Source organism: Cetorhinus maximus, unplaced genomic scaffold, assembly GCF_964194155.1.
Source record: "Cetorhinus maximus unplaced genomic scaffold, sCetMax3.hap1.1 HAP1_SCAFFOLD_3481, whole genome shotgun sequence".
In the NCBI taxonomy this organism is placed as follows: domain Eukaryota; kingdom Metazoa; phylum Chordata; class Chondrichthyes; order Lamniformes; family Cetorhinidae; genus Cetorhinus; species Cetorhinus maximus.
In genome coordinates, this window is record NW_027599391.1 from 1 (window position 1) to 23,519 (window position 23,519).

The following is a 23,519-nucleotide window of genomic DNA, read 5'->3' on the forward strand; positions in this document are numbered from 1 at the left end:
TTACCCTCCGATCCTGAGCAGGGGGTGGAGAGAAGTCGGGAGGTGACGGTCCGAAGTTCCGGCTGCTGCCTGTGTCTCCCCCGTTTCATGAGACTGACCTTTGTCCCTGAGTCCTTGGAGAACCTGTATCAGACCTACTTCCGTCGGCAACGCCATGAGACTCTCCTGGTGCTGGTGGTCTTTGCCGCGCTATTCGACTGTTATGTAATTGTGACCTGTGCGGTGCTCTACTCCGGGGACAAACTGGGCTCACTCCTGGTGGCTGGGGCCGGACTGGCTGCTCATCTCGTCCTCTTTGTCCTTTGTCGGTTCGGGCTTCTCCCAGACAGAATCTCCCAGAAAGTCATTCCCTACGCCCTCTGGGTCCTCATCACTGCTCAGATCTTCTCTTACCTTGGCCTGAACTTCTCACACTCCCACGAAGCCAGTGACACCGTGGGCTGGCAGGCTTTCTTTGCCTTCTCGTTCTTCATCACCCTCCCCCTGCAGCTGACGCCCATTGTCCTCATCACCACCATCACATGTGGGATTCACACCCTTGTTCTGGGGGTCACCATCGCCCAGCAGGAGCAGGAGCAGATCAACAGCACAGCCCTGGTGCAGCAGGTACAGTGATGGCCGTTTCCGTGGGATCCCAGCGTACAGCTGACAACCAAACAGGGGTAGGAGAGGGGTACGGGGAGAAGGCGGGGGGTACGGGGAGAGGGCGGGGGGTACGAGGAGAGGGCGGGTAGATGAGTTGGGGGATATGGGGAGGGGGTGGGTGAGGTGGGGGATATGGGGAGGGGGTGGGTGGGTGGGTGGATGGGGAGGGGGTGGGTGGGTGAGGTGGGGGATATGGGGAGGGGGTGGGTGGGTGAGGTGGGGGATATGGGGAGGGGGTGGGGGATATGGGGAGGGGGTGGGTGGGTGGGTGAGGTGGGGGATATGGGGAGAGGGTGGGTGGGTGGGTGAGGTGGGGGATATGGGGAGGGGGTGGGTGGGTGGGTGAGGTGGGGGATATGGGGAGGGGGTGGGTGGGTGGGTGAGGTGGGGGATATGGGGAGGGGGTGGGTGGGTGGGTGAGGTGGGGGATATGGGGAGGGGGTGGGGGATATGGGGAGGGGGTGGGTGGGTGGGTGAGGTGGGGGATATGGGGAGAGGGTGGGTGGGTGGGTGAGGTGGGGGATATGGGGAGGGGGTGGGTGGGTGAGGTGGGGGATATGGGGAGGGGGTGGGGGATATGGGGAGGGGTGGGTGGGTGGGTGAGGTGGGGGATATGGGGAGAGGGTGGGTGGGTGGGTGAGGTGGGGGATATGGGGAGGGGGTGGGTGGGTGGGTGAGGTGGGGGATATGGGGAGGGGGTGGGTGGGTGGGTGAGGTGGGGGATATGGGGAGGGGGTGGGTGGGTGGGTGAGGTGGGGGATATGGGGAGGGGGTGGGGGATATGGGGAGGGGGTGGGTGGGTGGGTGAGGTGGGGGATATGGGGAGAGGGTGGGTGGGTGGGTGAGGTGGGGGATATGGGGAGGGGGTGGGTGGGTGGGTGAGGTGGGGGATATGGGGAGGGGGTGGTGGGTGGGTGAGGTGGGGGATATGGGGAGGGGGTGGGTGGGTGGGTGAGGTGGGGGATATGGGGAGGGGGTGGATGGGTGGGTGAGGTGGGGGATATGGGGAGGGGGTGGGTGGGTGGGGGATATGGGGAGGGGGTGGGTGGGTGGGGGATATGGGGAGGGGGTGGGTGGGTGGGGGATATGGGGAGGGGGTGGGTGGGTGAGGTGGGGGATATGGGGAGGGGGTGGGTGGGTGAGGTGGGGGATATGGGGAGGGGGTGGGTGGGTGAGGTGGGGGATATGGGGAGGGGGTGGGGGATATGGGGAGGGGGTGGGGGATATGGGGAGGGGGGGTGGGGGATATGGGGAGAGGGTGGGTAGATGAGTTGAGGGATATGGGGAGGGGGTGGGTGGGTGATGTGTGGAGAGGGTGGGGGATATGGGGAGAGGGTGGGGGATATGGGGAGAGGGTGGGGGATATGGGGAGAGGGTAGGTAGATGAGTTGGCGATATGGGGAGGGGATGGGGTATATGGGGAGAGGGTGGGGGATATAGGGCGGGGGTGGGTAGATGAGGGACGGAGGGATAGAGGGAGGGAGGGATAGAGGGAGGGAGGGATATGGGGAGAGGGTGGGGGATATGGGGAGGGGGTGGGTAGGTGAGTTGGAGAATATGGGGAGGGGGTGGGTGAGGGGGATATGGGGAGGGGGTGGGTGATGTGGGAGATATGGGGAGAGGGTGAGAGATATGGGGAGAGGGTGGGTAGATGAGTTGGGGGATTTGGGGAGGAGGTGGGGTATATGGGGAGAGGGTGGGGGATATGGGGAGAGGGTGGGGGATATTGGGAGAGGGTGGGGGATATGGGGAGAGGGTGGGTAGATGAGGTGGGGGATATGGGGAGGGGGTGGGGTATATGTGGAGAGGGTGGGGTATATGTGGAGAGGTGGGGGATATGTGGAGTGGGTGGGGGGATATGGGGAGAGGGTGGGTAGATGAGTTGGGGGATACGGGGAGGGGGTGGGTAGATGAGGTGGGGGATATGGGGAGGGGGTGGGTGGGTAGATGAGGTGGGGGATATGGGGAGGGGGTGGGTGGGTGGGTGAGGTGGGGTATATGGGGAGAGGGTGGGGGATATGGGGCGGGGGTGGGTAGATGAGGGAGGGAGGGATAGAGGGAGGGAGGGATAGAGGGAGAGAGGGATAGAGGGAGGGAGGGATATGGGGGAGGGTGGGGGGTATGGGAAGAGGGTGGGGGATATGGGGTGAGGGTGGGTAGATGAGTTGGGGGATATGGGGAGGAGGTGGGTAGATGAGGTGGGGGATATGCGGAGGGGGTGGGGTATATGTGGAGAGGGTGGGGGATATGTGGAGTGGGTGGGGATATGGGGAGAGGGTGGGTAGATGATTTGGGGGATACGGGGAGGAGGTGGGTAGATGAGGTGGGGGATATGGGGAGGGGGGGGTGGGTAGATGAGGTGGGGGATATGGGGAGGGGGTGGGTAGGTGGGTGAGGTGGGGGATATGGGGAGGGGGTGGGGTATATGTGAGAGGGTGGGGATATGTGGAGAGGGTGGGGTATATGTGGAGAGGGTGGGGGATATGGGAGAGGGTGGGTAGATGAGTTGGGGGATTTGGGGAGAAGGTGGGGGATTTGGGGAGAAGGTGGGGGATTTGGGGAGAGGGTGGGGGATATGGGGAGAGGGTGGGTAGATGAGTTGGGGGATATGGGGAGGGGGTGGGGTATATGTGGAGAGGGTGGGGGATATGGGGAGGGGGTGTGGGTAGGTGAGTTGGAGGATATGTGGCGAGGGTGGGGGATATGGGGAGGGGTTGGGGTATATGTGGAGAGGGTGGGGTATATGTGGAGAGGGTGGGGGATATGGGGAGAGAGTGGGGGATATGGGGAGAGGGTGGGTAGATGAGTTGGGGGATATTGGGAGGGGGTGGGGTATATGTGGCGAGGGTGGGGGATATGGGGAGGGGGTGGGTAGATGAGGTGGGGGATATGGGGAGAGGGCGGGGGATATGGGGAGAGGGTGGGTAGATGAGTTGGGGGATATGGGGAGGGGGTGGGGTATATGTGGCGAGGGTGGGGGATATGGGGAGAGGGTGGGGGTTATGGGGAGGGGGTGGGTAGGTGAGTTGGAGGATATGGGGAGACAGTAAGGCGGGTGTGTTCTGATGTTAAAAGAACTGATCTTCTGGCCTTGCATATTTACTGAGGCAGCTTCACACAAAGATTTGCAAAGGCAAAGCATATGTAAAATAATTTAAAGATGTGCGTTCTCAGGCCTAGTGCTGTATTCAGCCAATCAGGAGAGGTGCAGGTTTCAGGCTTTATCTTGGCCTGTGCAGAGTGAGCTAACCTCAGCTGGTGTGAGTGAAATCTGTATTTAAATATTGTCTATAACATAGTCAAATATCCCCAAGCACTTGACAAGGCTGTTACCAGATTAAATTTCCTTTTCTGTCCCAACTCCTCGAATGTTGTCAGCTCCCAAATCCATTCCCATCTTCCCTGGAACTCTGTGTTTGAAACCCACCAATCAGCTTTCTACCCCGCCACAGAACTGAAACAGCTCGAATTAAAGTCCAAAATGACATTTTATGTGACTGTGACAAAGGTAAACTTTCCCTCCTCGTCGTTCTCGAGCTGTCTGCAGCCTTTGACACGGTTTGACCACACCATCCTCCTCCAACACCCCTCCACTGGGGTCCGCTTGGTTGGGAATGCTCTCACCTGGTTCCTGTCTTATCGATCTAATTGTAGCCAGACAATCACTTGCAATGGCTTTTCTTCTTCCGTCCACCGTTACCTCTGGTGTCCCCAAGAAACCTCCTGGGCCCCTTCATAATTCTTATCTACATGTTCCCCTGCGGAGACACCATTATTTTTCACATGTGCACTGGCAAAGTCCAGCTCTCCCTCACCACCAGCTCTCTCGACTCCTTCACTGTCACTAAATTATCAGACTCTTTATCCAACATCCAGTACTGGATGAGCAGACATTTCCACCAATTAAGTATTGGGAAGAGGACGTCATTGTTTCTGGCCTCCACTCCAAAGTCCGTTCCCGAGCTACCGTCTCCATCCCCCTCCCTGTATATTTAACCCTGAGGTGAGTTTTCTTCCACATATCCACAAACAGTAAGATCACCAGTTTTGACCTCCAGAAGGATCATCTTACTTTGACCCTTGCCTGAATTCATCTGTTGCTGGACCCCTCATCCATGCCTATGTTACCTCACAATTGACTATTCCAACACATTCCAGGCTGACCTCCAGTGTATTACCTTCCAAAATGCTGCACCATACCTCATTCCCCTATCACCAACACTGACTCCTTGTTATAAATATCTCAAGTTTAAAATTCTGATCTTTGTTTTCAAACCCCTCCATATCTCTTTAATCTTCTCCAGCCACCAATCTTCAGAAATATCTGTGTTTCTCTATGTTTGTAGTATACATAGATGATTTGGAGGAAAATGTAACTGGGCTAATTAGTAAGTTTGCAGATGACAGTAAGGTTGGAGGAGTTGCAGATAGTGAAGAGGATTGTCAAAGGATACAACGGGATATAGATCGGTTGGAGACTTGGGCGGAGAAGTGGCAGATGGAGTTTAATCCGGACAAATGCGAGGTAATGCATTTTGGAAGGTCTAATTATACAGTAAATGGCAGAACCCTTAAGTGCATTGACGGGCAAAGGGATCTGGGTGTACAGGTCCACAGGTCACTGAAAGTGGCAACGCAGGTGGATAAGGTAGTCAGGAAGGCATATGGCATGCTTGCCTTCATTGGCAGGGGTATTGAGTATAAAAGCTGGGAAGTCATGCTGCAGCTGTATAGAACCTTGGTTAGGGCACACTTGGAATATTGCGTGCAATTCTGGTCGCCACATTACCAGAAGGATATGGAGGCGTTGGAGAGGGTGCTGAGGAGGTTTACCAGGATGCTGCCTGGTCTGGAGGTTATTAGCTATGAGGAGAGGTTGGAGAAACTCGGATTGTTCTCACTAGAGTGACGGAGATTGAGGGGTGACTTGATAGAAGTTTAGAAAATTCTGAGTGGCATGGACAGAGTAGATAGTCAGAAGCTTTTTCCCAGGGTGGAAGAGTCAATTACTAGGGGACATAGATTTAAGGTGAGAGGAGAAAACTATAGAGGAGATGTATGGGCAAGTTTTTTACGCAGAGGGTAGTGAGTGTCTGGAATTCGCTGCCAGAGGAGGTGGTGGAAGCAGGTACGATAGTGGTGTTTAAGAGGCAGCTTGACAAATACATGAATAGGATGGGAATAGAGGGATACGGACCCCGGAAGTGCAAAATGTTTTAGTTGACGGGCAATATGATCGGCGCAGACTTGGAGGGCCGAAGGGCCTGTTCCTGTGCTGTACTTTTCTTTGTTCTTTGCTCTTTGTTCTGGCATTTGGAGCATCCCTGATTTTAATTATTTCACCATTGGTGGCTCTAAGCTCTGCAATTCACACTCATCTTCCTCATCCTTTAACAAACTCCTTAAAATCAGCTCTGACTTAATATCTCCTTATGTGGCTGTATTTTTTAAATTTTTAATTCATAGGATGCAGGTGTCACTGACTAAGGCAGCATTTATTGCTCATCCCTAATTGCCCTTGTTTGGAGGGCATTTAAGAGTCAACTACAGGAGAAACATGTAGGCCAGGCCAGGTAAGGACGGCACATTTCCTTCCCTAAAGGACACTAGTGAACCTGATGCTTTTTTACAACAATCAGCAACGGTCTCATGGTCATCATCGGATTCCAGAATTTTTTAATGAATTTAAATTTCAAATATCAACATCCTGGGGGTTCCATTGACCAGAAACTGAACCGGACTAGCCATATAAATACTGTGGCTACAAGAGCAGGTCAGAGGCTAGGAATCCTGTGGCGAGTAACTCACCTCCTGACTCCCCTAAGCCTGTCCACCATCTACAAGGCACAAGTCAGGAGTGTGATGGAATAGTCTCCACTTGCCTGGATGAGTGCACCTCCCACAACACTCAAGAAGCTCAACACCATCCAGGACAAAGCAGCCCGCTTGATTGGCACCACATCCACAAATATTCATTACTTCCACCACTGATGCACAGTAGCAGCAGTGTGTGTACCATCTACAAGATACACTGCAGGAATTCACCAAGGCTCCTTAGACAACATCTTCCAAACCCATGACCACTATCATCTAGAAGGACAAGGGCAGCAGACACATGGGAACACCACCACCTGGAAGTTCCCCTCCAAGTCACTCACCATCCTGACTTGGAAATATATCACCGTTCCTTCACTGTCGCTAGGTCAAAATCCTGGAACTTCCTCCCTAACAGCACTGTGGGTGTACCTACACCACGTGGACTGCAGCAGTTCAAGAAGGCAGCTCACCACCACCTTCTAAAGGGCAACTAGGGATGGGCAATAAATGCTGGCCCAGCCAGCGAAGACCACATCCAGTAAGTGCACATACAAAAGAATTTCACCATCTGCTGTGATGGGATTTGAATCCAGGTCACAAGAGAATTACCTTGTCTTTTTGGATTGCTAGTTTAGTGACAATACCACTATGCCACCACCTCTCCCCTTATATTTACAGCTCTCCTGTGAAGGGCCTTGAGAAGTTTGATTGTGTTAAAGACACAGTAAACCAGCAATCTGTTCAATCTGCTCACAGGCTAATTGTGACATTCACTGGGAACAGTGGAGGCTGACTGGTTGGAGGCTGCTCTTTGTCCTAGTTTAGCCTTCACTCCTAAGTCATGGGATTCGGGTTCCCCGAACATCCTCCCAGCCTCGGGCACCGTTCCCGGGAGGGGACTTTTGCTGGGATATTCTGACACACACACTTACAGATGCACACAAACAAACACACTTACACATGTACATAGACACACACTTACACAAAATCATGCACATATACACATACACACACTTACACATGCACATTTACACACTGGTGTAGTGGTGGTGTGGTGGAATTGTTGCTTGGATTAATAATTCAGAGATCTAGGACAATCCTCTGGGGAGCTGGGTTCAAATCCTACCACAGTAGATGGTGGAATTTGAATTCAATAAAAAAGCTTGGAATTAGAAGTCTGATGGTGACCATGAAACTATTGTCGATTGTTGTAAAAACCCATCTAGTTCACATTACTGAGGGACATTACCCTTAGAGAAGGAAATCTACTGTCCTTACCTGGTCTTCCCCACATGTGAATCCAGATCCATAGCAATGTGGTTGACTCTTAAATGCCTTCTGAAATGGCCTGGCAAATTCAGTTTCTTAAGGGCAATTAGGGATGTTGTTACTGAGGCTTTATAAGGCTCTGGTCAGACCACATTTAGGATATTGTGAGCAATTTTGGGCCCCGTATCTCAAGAAGGATGTGCTGGCCCTGGAGAGGGTCCAGAGGAGGTTCACGAGAATGATCCCAGGAATGAAAGGCTTAACATATGAGGAACGTTTGACGACTCTGGGTCTATACTCGATGGAGTTTAGAAGGATGAGGGGGGATCTGATTGAAACTTACAGAATACTGAAAGACCTGGATAGAGTGGACATGGGGAAGATGATTCCATTAGTAGGAGAGACTAGGACCCGAGGGCACAGCCTCAGAGTAAAGGGAAGACCTTTTAGAACAGAGATGAGGAGAAACTTCTTTAGCCAGAGAGTGGTGAATCTATGGAATTCATTGCCACAGAAGGCTGTGTAGACAGGTCATTGAGTGTATTTAAAACCGAGATAGATTGGTTATTGATTGGTAAGGGGATCAAAGGTTACGGGGAGAAGGCGGGAGAATGAGGTTGAGAAACTTATCAGCCATGATTGAATGGCGGGGCAGACTCGATGGGCCGAATGGCCTAATTTCTGCTCCTATGTCTTATGGTCTTATGGGCAACAAATGCTGGCCTTGCCAGTGACGCCATATCCCATGAATGTTAAAAGGGGCCTGGTGATACAATGAGAAGTTACATTCAATGGGCAGTGGTAGGTATAACTTCAGCAGTGTTGTGTGTGCAGGGCAGAGGCAATGTGAGATCATAAACCTCCAACTGTCTCCACAGGAACCAAAGTGAAAAGAACCTCATTTTGAATCTGTAAGGTGAAAATGCTTTGCCTGGTGTTTGGTTAAGTCTATGGGCTGCTGTTGCCTTAATGGAGGTTAGTTTAGGAATTTGTTGAAAGTTATGATAGCAGTAATCTGAAGCCATGTGTATGTATATTTTAACCTGTGTAAATTAATAAAATGTTTCATTTAGTTTAATGTAAAACCTTGAGAACATAAATACTTAAATTTACAGAAGGCATTTGATGAGGTGCCAGATCAAAGATTATTGTGGAAAATTAAAGATCATGGTGTTGGGGATAACATATTGGCATGGATAGAAGATTGGCTAGCTAACAGGAAGCAGAGAGTAGGCATAAATGGGTTATTTCTGGGTTGGCAGGATGTAATGAGTGGTGTGCCAAAGGAATCAGTGCTGGGGCCTCAGCTCTTTACAACTTATATAAATGATTTGTATGAAGGGATGGATGGTATGGTTGCTAAATTTGCTGTTGATACAAAGATAGGTAGGGAAGTAAGTTGTGAAGAGGACATAAGGAGGTTACAAAGTGTTACAGAGAGGTTAAGTGGGCAAAGATCTGGTAAATGGAGTATAATGTGGGAAAATGTGAAATTGTTCATTTTAGCAGGAAGAATGAAAGAGAAGCATATTATTTAAATGGTGAGAGATTGCAGAGCTCTGAGATTCAGAGGGATCTGGGTGTCCTAGTGCATGAATAACAAAAGGCTGGTATGCAGGTACAGCAGGTAATTAGGAAAACTAATAGAATGATATCATTTATTGCAAAAGAAATTGAATGCAAGAGTAGTGAGGTTATGCTTCAGTTGTACAGAACACTAATGAGACCACATCTGGAGTCTGTGTACAGAATTGGTCATCTTATTTGAGGAAGGATGTAAATGTGTTGGAAGCAGTTCAGAGAAGGTTTTCCAGACTAATACCTGGAATGGTTGGATTGTTTTATGAGGAAAGGCTGGACAGAATAGGCATGTATCTGCTGGAGTTTAGAAGAGTAAAAGGCAATTTGATTGAAACATATAAGATCCTGAGGGGTCTTGGCAGGGTGGATGTGGAAAGGATGTTTCCTCTTGTGAGAAACAGGGGCACTTTTTAAAAATAAGGCGTCGCTCATTTAAAACAGAGATGAGGAGAAATTTTTTTCAGAGGACCATGAGTCTTGGAACTCCCTCAAAAATAGCGTAGTGGTATTGTCACTGGGCTGGTATTCTAGAGGCCCAGGGTGATGCTCTGGAGACCCGGGTTCAAATCCCACCAGGGTAGGTGGTGAAATTTAAATTCAATAAAAATCTAGAATTGAAAGTGTGATGATGACCATTGCCGATTGCTGTAAAAACCCATTTGGTTCACTAATGTCCTTTAGGGAAGGAAATCTGCCGTCCTTACCTGGTCTGGCCTACATGTGACGCCAGACCCACAGCAATGTGGCTGGCTCTTAAAATGCCCCCTGAACAGGGGCAATTAGGGATGGGCAATAAATGCTGCCTAGCCAGTGACACCCACATCCCATGAACAAATTTTAAAAATGGTGGTGGAAGCAGAGTTTTTGAATATTTTAAAGTCCGAGGTGGATAGATTCTTGGTAAGCAAGGGGGGTGATAGGTTTTCAGGGGTAGGTGGGATGCAGATTTGAGGTTACTATCAGATCAGGTATGATCTTATTAAATGGCAGACCAGGCTCGAGGGGCTGAATGGCCTACCCCTGCTCCCAGTTCATATTTTCGTATCATTCCTCTCTGTTACCCCTTCAAAGTACTTAAGTGAGTTAGTTAAACACAATTTTCCGTTAGAAAATTCATGTGGCTGTCCTTAATTAACCTGCGTTTTCCTAATGTCACTATTAATTTTGTCCCGAATTAATGTTTTTAGAAGTTTACCTACCATTGAAGTTAAAGATATTTATATGTAGAAGAACAGATGCCCAAGGGTGAATTACAGACTGGAATCTAATCCAGGGGTCAGGGGTGGTTTATATATAGAATAACAGGTACTAAAGGGTGAGTTACAGACTGGAATCTAATCGAGGGGATCGGGGTGTTTATATATAGAATAACAGATACCCGGGAGTGAGTTACAGACTGGAATCTAATCGAGGGGTTCGGGGTGGTTTCTATATAGAATAACAGATACCCGGGAGTGAGTTACAGACTGGAATCTAATCGAGGGGTTCGGGGAGTTTATATATAGAATAACAGATACCCAGGAGTGCGTTACAGACTGGAATCTAATCGAGGGGTTCGGGGTGGTTTATATAGAGAATAACAGACACTCGGGAGTGCGTTACAGACTGGAATCTAATCGAGGGGTTCGGGGTGGTTTATATATAGAATAACAGATACCCGGGAGTGAGTTACAGACTGGAATCTAATCGAGGGGTTCGGGGTGGTTTATATATAGAATAACAGATGCCCGGGAGTGAGTTACAGACTGGAATCTAATCGAGGGGTTCGGGGGGGTTTATATATAGAAGAACAGATACCAGGGAGTGAGTTACAGACTTGAATCTAATCGAGGGGTTCGGGGTGGTTTATATACAGAATAACAGATACCGGGGAGTGAGCTACAGACTGGAATCCAATCGAGGGGTTCGGGTGGTTTATATAGAGAAGAACAGATACCAGGGAGTGAGTTACAGACTGGAATCTAATCGAGGGGTTCGGGGTGGTTTATATATAGAATAACAGATACCCGGGAGCGAGTTACAGACTGGAATCTAATCGAGGGGTTCGGGGTGGTTTATATATAGAATAACAGATACCCGGGAGTGAGTTACAGACTGGAATCTAATCGATGGGTTCGGGGTGGTTTATATATAGAATAACAGATAACGGGGAGTGAGCTACAGACTGGAATCTAATCGAGGGGTTCGGGGTGGTTTATATATAAAATAACAGATACCTGGGAGTGAGCTACAGACTGGAATCTAATCGAGGGGTTCGGGTGGTTTATATATAGAATAACAGATACCAGGGAGTGAGTTACAGACTGAAATCTAATCGAGATGTTTGGGGTGGTTTATATACAGAATAACAGATACCCGGTAGTGAGTTACAGACTGGAATCTAATCGAGGGGTTCGGTGGGGTTTAGATATAGAATAACAGATACCCGGGAGTGAGTTACAGAGTGGAATCTAATCGATGGGTTTGGAGTGGTTTATATATAGAATAACAGATACCCGGGGGTGAGCTACAGACTGGAATCTAATCGAGGGGTTCGGGTGGTTTATATATAGAATAAGAGATACCCGGGAGTGAGTTACAGACTGGAATCTAATCAAGGGGATCAGGGTGGTTTATATATAGAATAACAGATACCGGGAGTGAGTTACAGACTGAAATCTAATCGAGATGTTTGGGGTGGTTTATATACAGAATAACAGATACCCGGGAGTGAGTTACAGACTGGAATCTAATCAAGGGGATCAGGATGGTTTAGATATAGAATAACAGATACCCGGGAGTGAGCTACAGAGTGGAATCTAATCGAGGGGTTCGGGGTCGTTTATATACAGAATAACAGATACCCGGGGGTGAGTTCCAGACTGGAATCTAATCGATGGGTTCGGAGTGGTTTATATATAGAATAACAGATACCTGGGGGTGAGTTACAGACTGGAATCTAATCAAGGGGATCAGGATGGTTTATATATAGATGAACAGATAAACGAGGGTGAGTTACAGACTGGAATCTAATCGAGGGAATCAGGGGGGTTTATATATAGAATAACAGATACCCGGTAGTGAGTTACAGACTGGAATCTAATCGAGGAGTTTAGGTGGGGTTTATATATAGAATAACAGATACCCGGGAGTGAGTTACAGACTGGAATCTAATTGAGGGGTTCGGGTTGTTTATATATAGAATAACAGATACCTGGGAGTGAGTTACAGACTGGAATTTAATCGAGGGGATCGGGGTGGTTTATATATAGAATAACAGGTACCCGGGAGTGAGTTTCAGACTGGAATCTAATCGAGGGGTTCGGGGTGGTTTATTTATAGAATAGCAGATACCAGGGAGTGAGTTACAGACTAGAATCTAATCGAGAGGTTCGGGGTTGTTTATATATAGAATAACAGATACCAGGGAGTGGGTTACAGACTGGAATCTAATCGAGGGGATCAGGGTGGTTTATATATAGAATAACAGGTACCGGGAGTGAGTTACAGACTGAAATCTGATCGAGAGGTTTGGGGTGGTTTATATACAGAATAACAGATACTCGGGAGTGAGTTACAGACTGGAATCTAATTGAGGGGATCAGGATGGTTTAGATATAGAATAACAGATACCCGGGAGTGAGCTACAGAGTGGAATCTAATCGAGGGGTTCGGGGTGGTTTATATTTGGAATAATAGATACCCGGGGGTGAGTTACAGAGTGGAATCTAATCGAGGGGTTCGGGGTGGTTTATATTTGGAATAATAGATACCCGGGAGTGAGTTACAGACTGGAATCTAATCGAGGGGCTCGGGGGGGTTTATATATAGAATAACAGATACCCGGGGCTGAGTTACAGACTGGAATCTAATCAAGGGGATCGGGGTGGTGTATATATAGAAGAACAGATAAACGAGGGTGAGTTACAGACTGGAATCTAATCGAGGGAATCAGGGGGGTTTATATATAGAATAACAGATACCCGGGAGTGAGTTACAGACCGGAATTTAATCGAGGTGTTCGGGGGGGTTTATATATAGAATAACAGATACCCGGGAGTGAGTTACAGACCGGAATTTAATCGAGGGGTTCGGGGGGTTTATATATAGAATAACAGATACCCAGGAGTGAGTTACAGACTGAAATCTAATCAAGGGGATCAGGGTGGTTTATATACAGAATAACAGATACCCGGTAGTGAGTTACAGACTGGAATCTAATCGAGGAGTTTAGGTGGGGTTTATATATAGAATAACAGATACCCGGGAGTGAGTTACAGACTGGAATCTAATTGAGGGGATCAGGATGGTTTTGATATAGAATAACAGATACCCGGGAGTGAGTTACAGACTGGAATCTAATCGAGGGGCTCGGGGTGGTTTATATTTGGAATAATAGATACCCGGGGGTGAGTTACAGACTGGAATCTAATCGAGGGGTTCGGGGTGGTTTATATATAGAATAACAGATACCCGTGAGCGAGTTACAGACTGCAATCTAATTGATGGGTTCGGAGGGTTTATATACAAAATAACAGATACCCAGGAGTGAGTTACAGACTGGAATCTAATCGAGGGGTTCGGGGTGGTTTATATATAGAATAACAGATACCCGGGAGCGAGTTACAGACTGGAATCTAATTGAGGGGTTCGGGGTGGTTTATAGATAGAATAACAGATACCCGGGAGTGAGTTACAGACTGGAATCTAATCGATTGGTTCGGGGTGGTTTATATATAGAATAACAGATAACGGGGAGTGAGCTACAGACTGGAATCTAATCGAGGGGTTCGGGGTGGTTTATATATAAAATAACAGATACCTGGGAGTGAGCTACAGACTGGAATCTAATCGAGGGGTTCGGGTGGTTTATATATAGAATAACAGATACCAGGGAGTGAGTTACAGACTGAAATCTAATCGAGATGTTTGGGGTGGTTTATATACAGAATAACAGATACCCGGTAGTGAGTTACAGACTGGAATCTAATCGAGGGGTTCGGTGGGGTTTAGATATAGAATAACAGATACCCGGGAGTGAGTTACAGAGTGGAATCTAATCGATGGGTTTGGAGTGGTTTATATATAGAATAACAGATACCCGGGGGTGAGCTACAGACTGGAATCTAATCGAGGGGTTCGGGTGGTTTATATATAGAATAAGAGATACCCGGGAGTGAGTTACAGACTGGAATCTAATCAAGCGGATCAGGGTGGTTTATATATAGAATAACAGATACCGGGAGTGAGTTACAGACTGAAATCTAATCGAGATGTTTGGGGTGGTTTATATACAGAATAACAGATACCCGGGAGTGAGTTACAGACTGGAATCTAATCAAGGGGATCAGGATGGTTTAGATATAGAATAACAGATACCCGGGAGTGAGCTACAGAGTGGAATCTAATCGAGGGGTTCGGGGTCGTTTATATACAGATTAACAGATACCCGGGGGTGAGTTCCAGACTGGAATCTAATCGATGGGTTCGGAGTGGTTTATATATAGAATAACAGATACCTGGGGGTGAGTTACAGACTGGAATCTAATCAAGGGGATCAGGATGGTTTATATATAGATGAACAGATAAACGAGGGTGAGTTACAGACTGGAATCTAATCGAGGGAATCAGGGGGGTTTATATATAGAATAACAGATACCCGGGAGTGAGTTACAGACCGGAATTTAATCGAGAGGTTCGGGGGGTTTATATATAGAATAACAGATACCGGGAGTGAGTTACAGACTGAAATCTAATCGCGGAGTTTAGGTGGGGTTTATATATAGAATAACAGATACCCGGGAGTGAGTTACAGACTGGAATCTAATCAAGGGCTTCGGGTTGTTTATATATAGAATAACAGATACCTGGGAGTGAGTTACAGACTGGAATTTAATCGAGGGGATCGGGGTGGTTTATATATAGAATAACAGATACCCGGGAGTGAGTTACAGACTGGAATCTAATCGAGGGATTCGGGGTGGTTTATATATAGAATAACAGGTACCCGGGAGTGAGTTACAGACTGGAATCTAATCGAGGGGTTCGGGGTGGTTTATTTATAGAATAGCAGATACCAGGGAGTGAGTTACAGACTAGAATCTAATCGAGAGGTTCGGGGTTGTTTATATATAGAATAACAGATACCCGGGAGTGGGTTACAGACTGGAATCTAATCGAGGGGATCAGGGTGGTTTATATATAGAATAACAGGTACCGGGAGTGAGTTACAGACTGAAATCTGATCGAGAGGTTTGGGGTGGTTTATATACAGAATAACAGATACTCGGGAGTGAGTTACAGACTGGAATCTAATTGAGGGGATCAGGACGGTTTAGATATAGAATAACAGATACCCGGGAGTGAGCTACAGAGTGGAATCTAATCGAGGGGTTCGGGGTGGTTTATATTTGGAATAATAGATACCCGGGGGTGAGTTACAGAGTGGAATCTAATCGAGGGGTTCGGGGTGGTTTATATTTGGAATAATAGATACCCGGGAGTGAGTTACAGACTGGAATCTAATCGAGGGGCTCGGGGGGGTTTATATATAGAATAACAGATACCCGGGGCTGAGTTACAGACTGGAATCTAATCAAGGGGATCGGGGTGGTGTATATATAGAAGAACAGATAAACGAGGGTGAGTTACAGACTGGAATCTAATCGAGGGAATCAGGGGGGCTTTATATATAGAATAACAGATACCCGGGAGTGAGTTACAGACCGGAATTTAATCGAGGTGTTCGGGGGGGTTTATATATAGAATAACAGATACCCGGGAGTGAGTTACAGACCGGAATTTAATCGAGGGGTTCGGGGGGTTTATATATAGAATAACAGATACCCAGGAGTGAGTTACAGACTGAAATCTAATCAAGGGGATCAGGGTGGTTTATATACAGAATAACAGATACCCGGTAGTGAGTTACAGACTGGAATCTAATCGAGGAGTTTAGGTGGGGTTTATATATAGAATAACAGATACCCGGGAGTGAGTTACAGACTGGAATCTAATTGAGGGGATCAGGATGGTTTTGATATAGAATAACAGATACCCGGGAGTGAGTTACAGACTGGAATCTAATCGAGGGGCTCGGGGTGGTTTATATTTGGAATAATAGATACCCGGGGGTGAGTTACAGACTGGAATCTAATCGAGGGGTTCGGGGTGGTTTATATATAGAATAACAGATACCCGGGAGTGAGTTACAGACTGGAATCTAATCGAGGGGTTCGGGGTGTTTATATATAGAATAACAGATACCCAGATGTGAATTACGGACTGGAATCTAATCGAGGGGTTCGGGGTGGTTTATATATAGAATAACAGATACCCGGGAGTGAGTTACAGACTGCAATCTAATCGATGGGTTTGGAGGGTTTATATACAAAATAACAGATACCCGGGAGTGAGCTACAGACTGGAATCTAATCGAGGGGTTCGGGGTGGTTTATATATAGAATAACAGATACCCGGGAGCGAGTTACAGACTGCAATCTAATTGATGGGTTCGGAGGGTTTATATACAAAATAACAGATACCCAGGAGTGAGTTACAGACTGGAATCTAATCGAGGGGTTCGGGGTGGTTTATATATAGAATAACAGATACCAGGGAGTGAGTTACAGACTGGAATCTAATTGAGGGGTTCGGGGTGTTTATATATAGAATAACAGATACCCGGGAGTGAGTTACAGACTGGAATCTAATCGAGGGGTTCGGGGTGGTTTATATATAGAAAAACAGACACCCGGGAGTGAGTTAAAGACTGGAATCTAAACGATGGTTTCGGAGGGTTTATATACAAAATAACAGATACCCGGGAGTGAGTTACAGACTGGAATCTAATCGAGGGGTTCGGGGTGGTTTCTATATAGAATAACAGATACCCGGGAGTGAGTTACAGACTGGAATCTAATCGAGCGGTTCAGGGTGGTTTAAATATAGAATAACAGATACTCGGGAGTGAGTTACAGACTGGAATCTAATCGAGGGGTTCGGGGTGTTTATATACAGAATAACAGATACCCGAGGGTGAGTTACAGACTGGAATCTAATCGAGGGAATCAGGGGGGTTTATATATAGAATAACAGATACCCGGGAGTGAGTTACAGACCGGAATTTAATCGAGGTGTTTGGGGGGTTTATAAATAGAATAACAGATACCCGGGAGTGAGTTACAGACCGGAATTTAATCGAGGGGTTCGGGGGGTTTATATATTAAATAACAGCTACCGGGAGTGAGTTACAGACTGAAATCTAATCAAGGGGATCAGGGTGGTTTATATATAGAATAACAGATACCGGGAGTGAGTTACAGACTGAAATCTAATCGAGAGGTTTGGGGTGGTTTATATACAGAATAACAGATACCTGGGAGTGAGTTACAGACTGGAATCTAATCGAGGAGTTTAGGTGGGGTTTATATATAGAATAACAGATACCCGGGAGTGAGTTACAGACTGGAATCTAATTGAGGGGATCAGGATGGTTTTGATATAGAATAACAGATACCAGGGAGTGAGTTACAGACTGAAATCTAATCAAGGGAATCAGGGTGGTTTATATATAGAATAACAGATACCGGGAGTGAGTTACAGACTGAAATCTAATCGAGAGGTTTGGGGTGGTTTATATATAGAATAACAGATACTCGGTAGTGAGTTACAGACTGGAATCTAATCGAGGAGTTTAGGTGGGGTTTATATATAGAATAACAGATACCCGGGAGTGAGTTACAGACTGGAATCTAATCGAGGGGTTCGGGGTGGTTTATATTTGGAATAATAGATACCCGGGGGTGAGTTACAGACTGGAATCTAATCGAGAGGTTCGGGTTGTTTATAAATAGAATAACAGATACCCGGTAGTGAGTTACAGACTGGAATCTAATCGAGGGGTTCGGGGTGGTTTCTATATAGAATAACAGATACCCAGGAGTGAGTTACAGACTGGAATCTAATCGATGGGTTCGGGGTGGTTTATATACAAAATAACAGATACCCGGGAGTGAGTTACAGACTGGAATCTAATCGAGGGGTTCGGGGTGGTTTATATATAGATTAACAGATACAGGGAGTGAGTTACAGAGTGGAATCTAATCGATGGGTTCGGGGTGGTTTATATACAAAATAACAGATACCCGGGAGTGAGTTACAGACTGGAATCTAATCGAGGTGTTCGGAGTGGTTTATATATAGAATAACAGATACACGGGAGTGAGTTACAGACTGGAATCTAATCGAGGGGTTCGGGGTGTTTATATATAGAATAACAGATACCCGGGAGTGAATTACAGACTGGAATCTAATCGAGGGGATCAGGATGGTTTATATATAGAATAACAGATACCCGGGAGTGAGTTACAGACTGGAATCTAATCGAGGGGTTCGGGGTGTTTATATATAGAATAACAGATACCCGGGAGTGAATTACAGACTGGAATCTAATCGAGGGGATCAGGATGGTTTATATATAGAATAACAGATACCCTGGAGTGAGTTACAGACTGAAATCTAATCGAGGGGTTCGGGATGGTTTATATATAGAAGAACAGATAAACGAGGGTGAGTTACAGACTGGAATCTAATCGAGGGAATCAGGGGGGTTTATATATAGAATAACAGATACCCGGGAGTGAGTTACAGACCGGAATTTAATCGAGGTGTTCGGGGGGGTTTATATATAGAATAACAGATACCCGGGAGTGAGTTACAGACCGGAATTTAATCGAGGGGTTCGGGGGGTTTATATATAGAATAACAGATACCCGGGAGTGAGTTACAGACTGAAATCTAATTGAGGGGTTCGGGGTGGTTTATATACAGAATAACAGATACCCGGTAGTGAGTTACAGACTGGAATCTAATTGACGGGTTCGGGGTGTTTATATACAAAAGAACAGATACCCGGGAGTGAGTTACAGACTGGAATCTAATCGAGGGGTTCGGGGTGCTTTTGATATAGAATAACAGATACCCGGGAGTGAGTTACAGACTGGAATCTAATCGAGGGGCTCGGGGTGGTTTATATTTGGAATAATAGATACCCGGGGGTGAGTTACAGACTGGAATCTAATCGAGGGGTTCGGGGTGGTTTATATATAGAATAACAGATACCCGGGAGTGAGTTACAGACTGGAATCTAATCGAGGGGTTCGGGGTGTTTATATATAGAATAACAGATACCCAGATGTGAGTTACAGACTGGAATCTAATCGAGGGGTTCGGGGTGGTTTATATATAGAATAACAGATACCCGGGAGTGAGTTACAGACTGCAATCTAATCGATGGTTTTGGAGGGTTTATATACAAAATAACAGATACCCGGGAGTGAGCTACAGACTGGAATCTAATCGAGGGGTTCGGGGTGGTTTATATATAGAATAACAGATACCCGGGAACGAGTTACAGACTGCAATCTAATTGATGGGTTCGGAGGGTTTATATACAAAATAACAGATACCCTGGAGTGAGTTACAGACTGGAATCTAATCGAGGGGTTCGGGGTGGTTTATATATAGAATAACAGATACCCAGGAGTGAGTTACAGACTGGAATCTAATTGAGGGGTTCGGGGTGTTTATATATAGAATAACAGATACCCGGGAGTGAGTTACAGACTGGAATCTAATCGAGATGTTTGGGGTGGTTTATATACAGAATAACAGATACCCGGGAGTGAGTTACAGACTGGAATCTAATCGAGGGGTTCGGGGTGGTTTAAATATAGAATAACAGATACTCGGGAGTGAGTTACAGACTGGAATCTAATCGAGGGGTTCGGGGTGTTTATATACAGAATAACAGATACCCGAGGGTGAGTTACAGACTGGAATCTAATCGAGGGAATCAGGGGGGTTTATATATAGAATAACAGATACCCGGGAGTGAGTTACAGACCGGAATTTAATCGAGGTGTTCGGGGGGTTTATAAATAGAATAACAGATACCCGGGAGTGAGTTACAGACCGGAATTTAATCGAGGGGTTCGGGGGGTTTATATATTAAATAACAGCTACCGGGAGTGAGTTACAGACTGAAATCTAATCAAGGGGATCAGGGTGGTTTATATATAGAATAACAGATACCGGGAGTGAGTTACAGACTGAAATCTAATCGAGAGGTTTGGGGTTGTTTATATACAGAATAACAGATACCCGGGAGTGAGTTACAGACTGGAATCTAATCGAGGGGTTCGGGGTGGTTTCTATATAGAATAACAGATACCCGGGAGTGAGTTACAGACTGGAATCTAATCAATGGGTTCGGGGTGGTTTATATACAAAATAACAGATACCCGGGAGTGAGTTACAGACTGGAATCTAATCGAGGGGTTCGGGGCGGTTTATATATAGATTAACAGATACCCGGGAGTGAGTTACAGACTGGAATCTAATCGATGGGTTCGGGGTGTTTATATATAGATTAACAGATACCCGGGAGTGAGTTACAGACTGGAATCTAATCGATGGGTTCGGGGTGGTTTATATACAAAATAACAGATACCCGGGAGTGAGTTACAGACTGGAATCTAATCGAGGGGTTTGGAGTGGTTTATATATAGAATAACAGATACCCGGGAGTGAGTTACAGACTGGAATCTAATCGAGGGGTTCGGGGTGTTTATATATAGAATAACAGATACCCGGGAGTGAATTACAGACTGGAATCCAATCGAGGGGATCAGGATGGTTTATATATAGAATAACGGGTACCCGGGAGTGAGTTACAGACTGGAATCTAATCGAGGGGTTCGGGGCGGTTTATATATAGAGTAACGGATACCCGGGAGTGAGCTACAGATTTGAATCTAATTGAGGGGTTCGGGGGGTTTATATATAGAATAACAGATACCCGGGAGTGAGTTACAGACTGGAATCTAATTGACGGGTTCAGGGTGTTTATATACACAATAACAGATACCCGGGAGTGGGCTACAGATTTGATTCTAATCGTGGGGTTCGGGGTGGTTTATATATAGAATAACAGATACCCGGGAGTGAGTTACAGACTGGAATCTAATTGAGGGGTTCGGGGTGTTTATATATAGAATAACAGATACCCGGGAGTGAGTTACAGACTGGAATCTAATCGAGGGGTTCGGGGTGGTTTATATACAAAATAACAGATACGCGGGAGTGAGTTACAGACTGGAATCTAATCGAGGGGTTCGGTGTGGTTTCTATATAGAATAACAGATACCCGGGAGTGAGTTACAGACTGGAATCTAAACGAGGGGTTCGGGGTCGTTTATATACAGAATAACAGATACCCGGGAGTGAGTTACAGACTGGAATCTAATCGAGGTGTTCGGGGTGGTTTAAATATAGAATAACAGATACTCAGGAGTGAGTTACAGACTGGAATCTAATCGAGGGGATCAGGGGGGTTTATATATAGAATAACAGATACCCGGGAGTGACTTACAGACTGGAATTTATTCGAGGGGCTTGGGTGGTTTCTATATAGAATAACAGATACCCGGGAGTGAGTTACAGACCGGAATTTAATCGAGGAGTTTGGGGAGTTTCTATATAGAATAACAGATATCCGGGAGTGAGTTACAGACTGGAATCTAATCGAGGGGTTCGGGGTGGTTTATATATAGAATAACAGATATCCGGGAGTGAGTTACAGACTGGAATCTAACTGGCATCACTGATAAGGCCTGTATTTGTTGCCCATCCTTAATTGCCCTTGAGCTGAGTGACTTGCTAGGCTATTTTAGAGGGCAGGTAAGAGTCAGCCACATTGCTGTGGGTCTGGAGTCACATGTAGGTCAGACCAGGTAAGGATGGCAGGTTTTCTTCCCTAAAGGGACACTGGAGAATCAGATGTGTTTTTACAACAATCGACAATGTTTTCATGGTCATCATTACTGAGACTGGCTTTTCAATTCCAGATCTATTAGCTGAATTTAAATCCCACTAGAGCAATGGCTTGGGCCTCTGGATTATTCATCCAGTGAAGAAAGCTTGTGCAATATTTCCTTTATTGGGTGAGGTATTGAATACAAAAGCAGGGATGTAATGATGAATCTGTATGAAATGCTGATTAGGCCACAGCTGGAACTTTGTGTAGAGTTCTGGTCACCACATTACAGGAAGGACATAATTGCTCTGGAGAGAGTGCAGAGGAGATTTACAAGAATGTTGCCAGGGCTGGATTATTGCAGCTATGAGGAGAGATTGGATAAACTGGATTAGTTTTCCTTAGAACACAGGGAGCTAAGGGGTGACCAAATTGAGGTGTACAAAATTATGAGGGGCCTGGATAGGGTAGACAGGAAAGATGTGTTCCACCCTAGCTGAGGGGACAATTACCAGGGAGCATAGATTTAAGGTGATTGGTAGAAGGATTAGAGGGGACATGAGGTAAAACCATTTCACCCAGAGGGTGGTGGGTGTCTGGAATTCACGGCCTAAATTGGTGGTTGAGGCTGAAATGCTCAACTCATTTAAAAGGAACCTGGATCTGCACCTGAAGCGCTGGAACCTGCAAGGACCAGGGGCAGGAAAGTGGGATTAAAATGAGCAGCTAGTTTCTTTTTTCTCTCTTTGGCTGTCGCAGACATGATGGGCTGAAAGGCCTCTTTCTGCACCGTAACTTTTCTATGGTTCTATAGTTCAGTGACATTACCCCTACATCACCATCTCCCCATTGTTGTCCAGTGATTGACCAATAGGTGTGCGATGGTAACAATTCCCACGTGTTCAACACTTTCATGAGATTTTTAACCATCTAATGTGTGATTTTCTTCTCTGTTAGCTTTTGGCCAACATCAGTATCTACCTCGGTGCCGTCACTGTTGGGATCATGTCGTACTATATGGCAGATCGCAAACATCGCAAAGCATTCCTAGAGGCTCGGCAATCTCTGGAGGTTAAACTCAACCTGGAGGAACAAAGCCAGCAGCAGGTGAGAGATCTGGGGAGACTTTTGGAAATATTCAGTGGAGAGACATAATCCATGAGATTATAGACCACTCTGCCTAACTCCTGCAACTGGACAGCAGAAAATGGAGAAACATTACCACAAGAGGTTACTCCTCTCACTCACACTGAATTTACCCCATTCCTGGGGCTGAGTTTCACATAACCCCAGCATCGTGCACTCCCCAAACTAATCCCAATTTCCCCAGACAATTTTGCAATCCCTTTTCCGTAGTAGTGTCGGACATTTCGCATTTTCCTCACTCGACAGAATCAACTTCCCGTTCATC

The 23,519-nt window shown here is 46.5% G+C and overlaps 1 protein-coding gene across 1 annotated transcript; it reads left to right on the top strand.

Annotated features, from left to right (window-relative positions):
- Positions 1–54: 54 nt before the first annotated feature.
- LOC144678046 (adenylate cyclase type 3-like) lies at positions 55–23,215 on the top strand (the record flags this gene model as incomplete). The annotated part of the gene is made up of 2 exons (XM_078537973.1): positions 55–606; positions 23,066–23,215. Coding segments are annotated over exons 1-2 (669 nt in total), but the record flags the coding sequence as incomplete, so codon positions are not given.
- Positions 23,216–23,519: the final 304 nt, after the last annotated feature.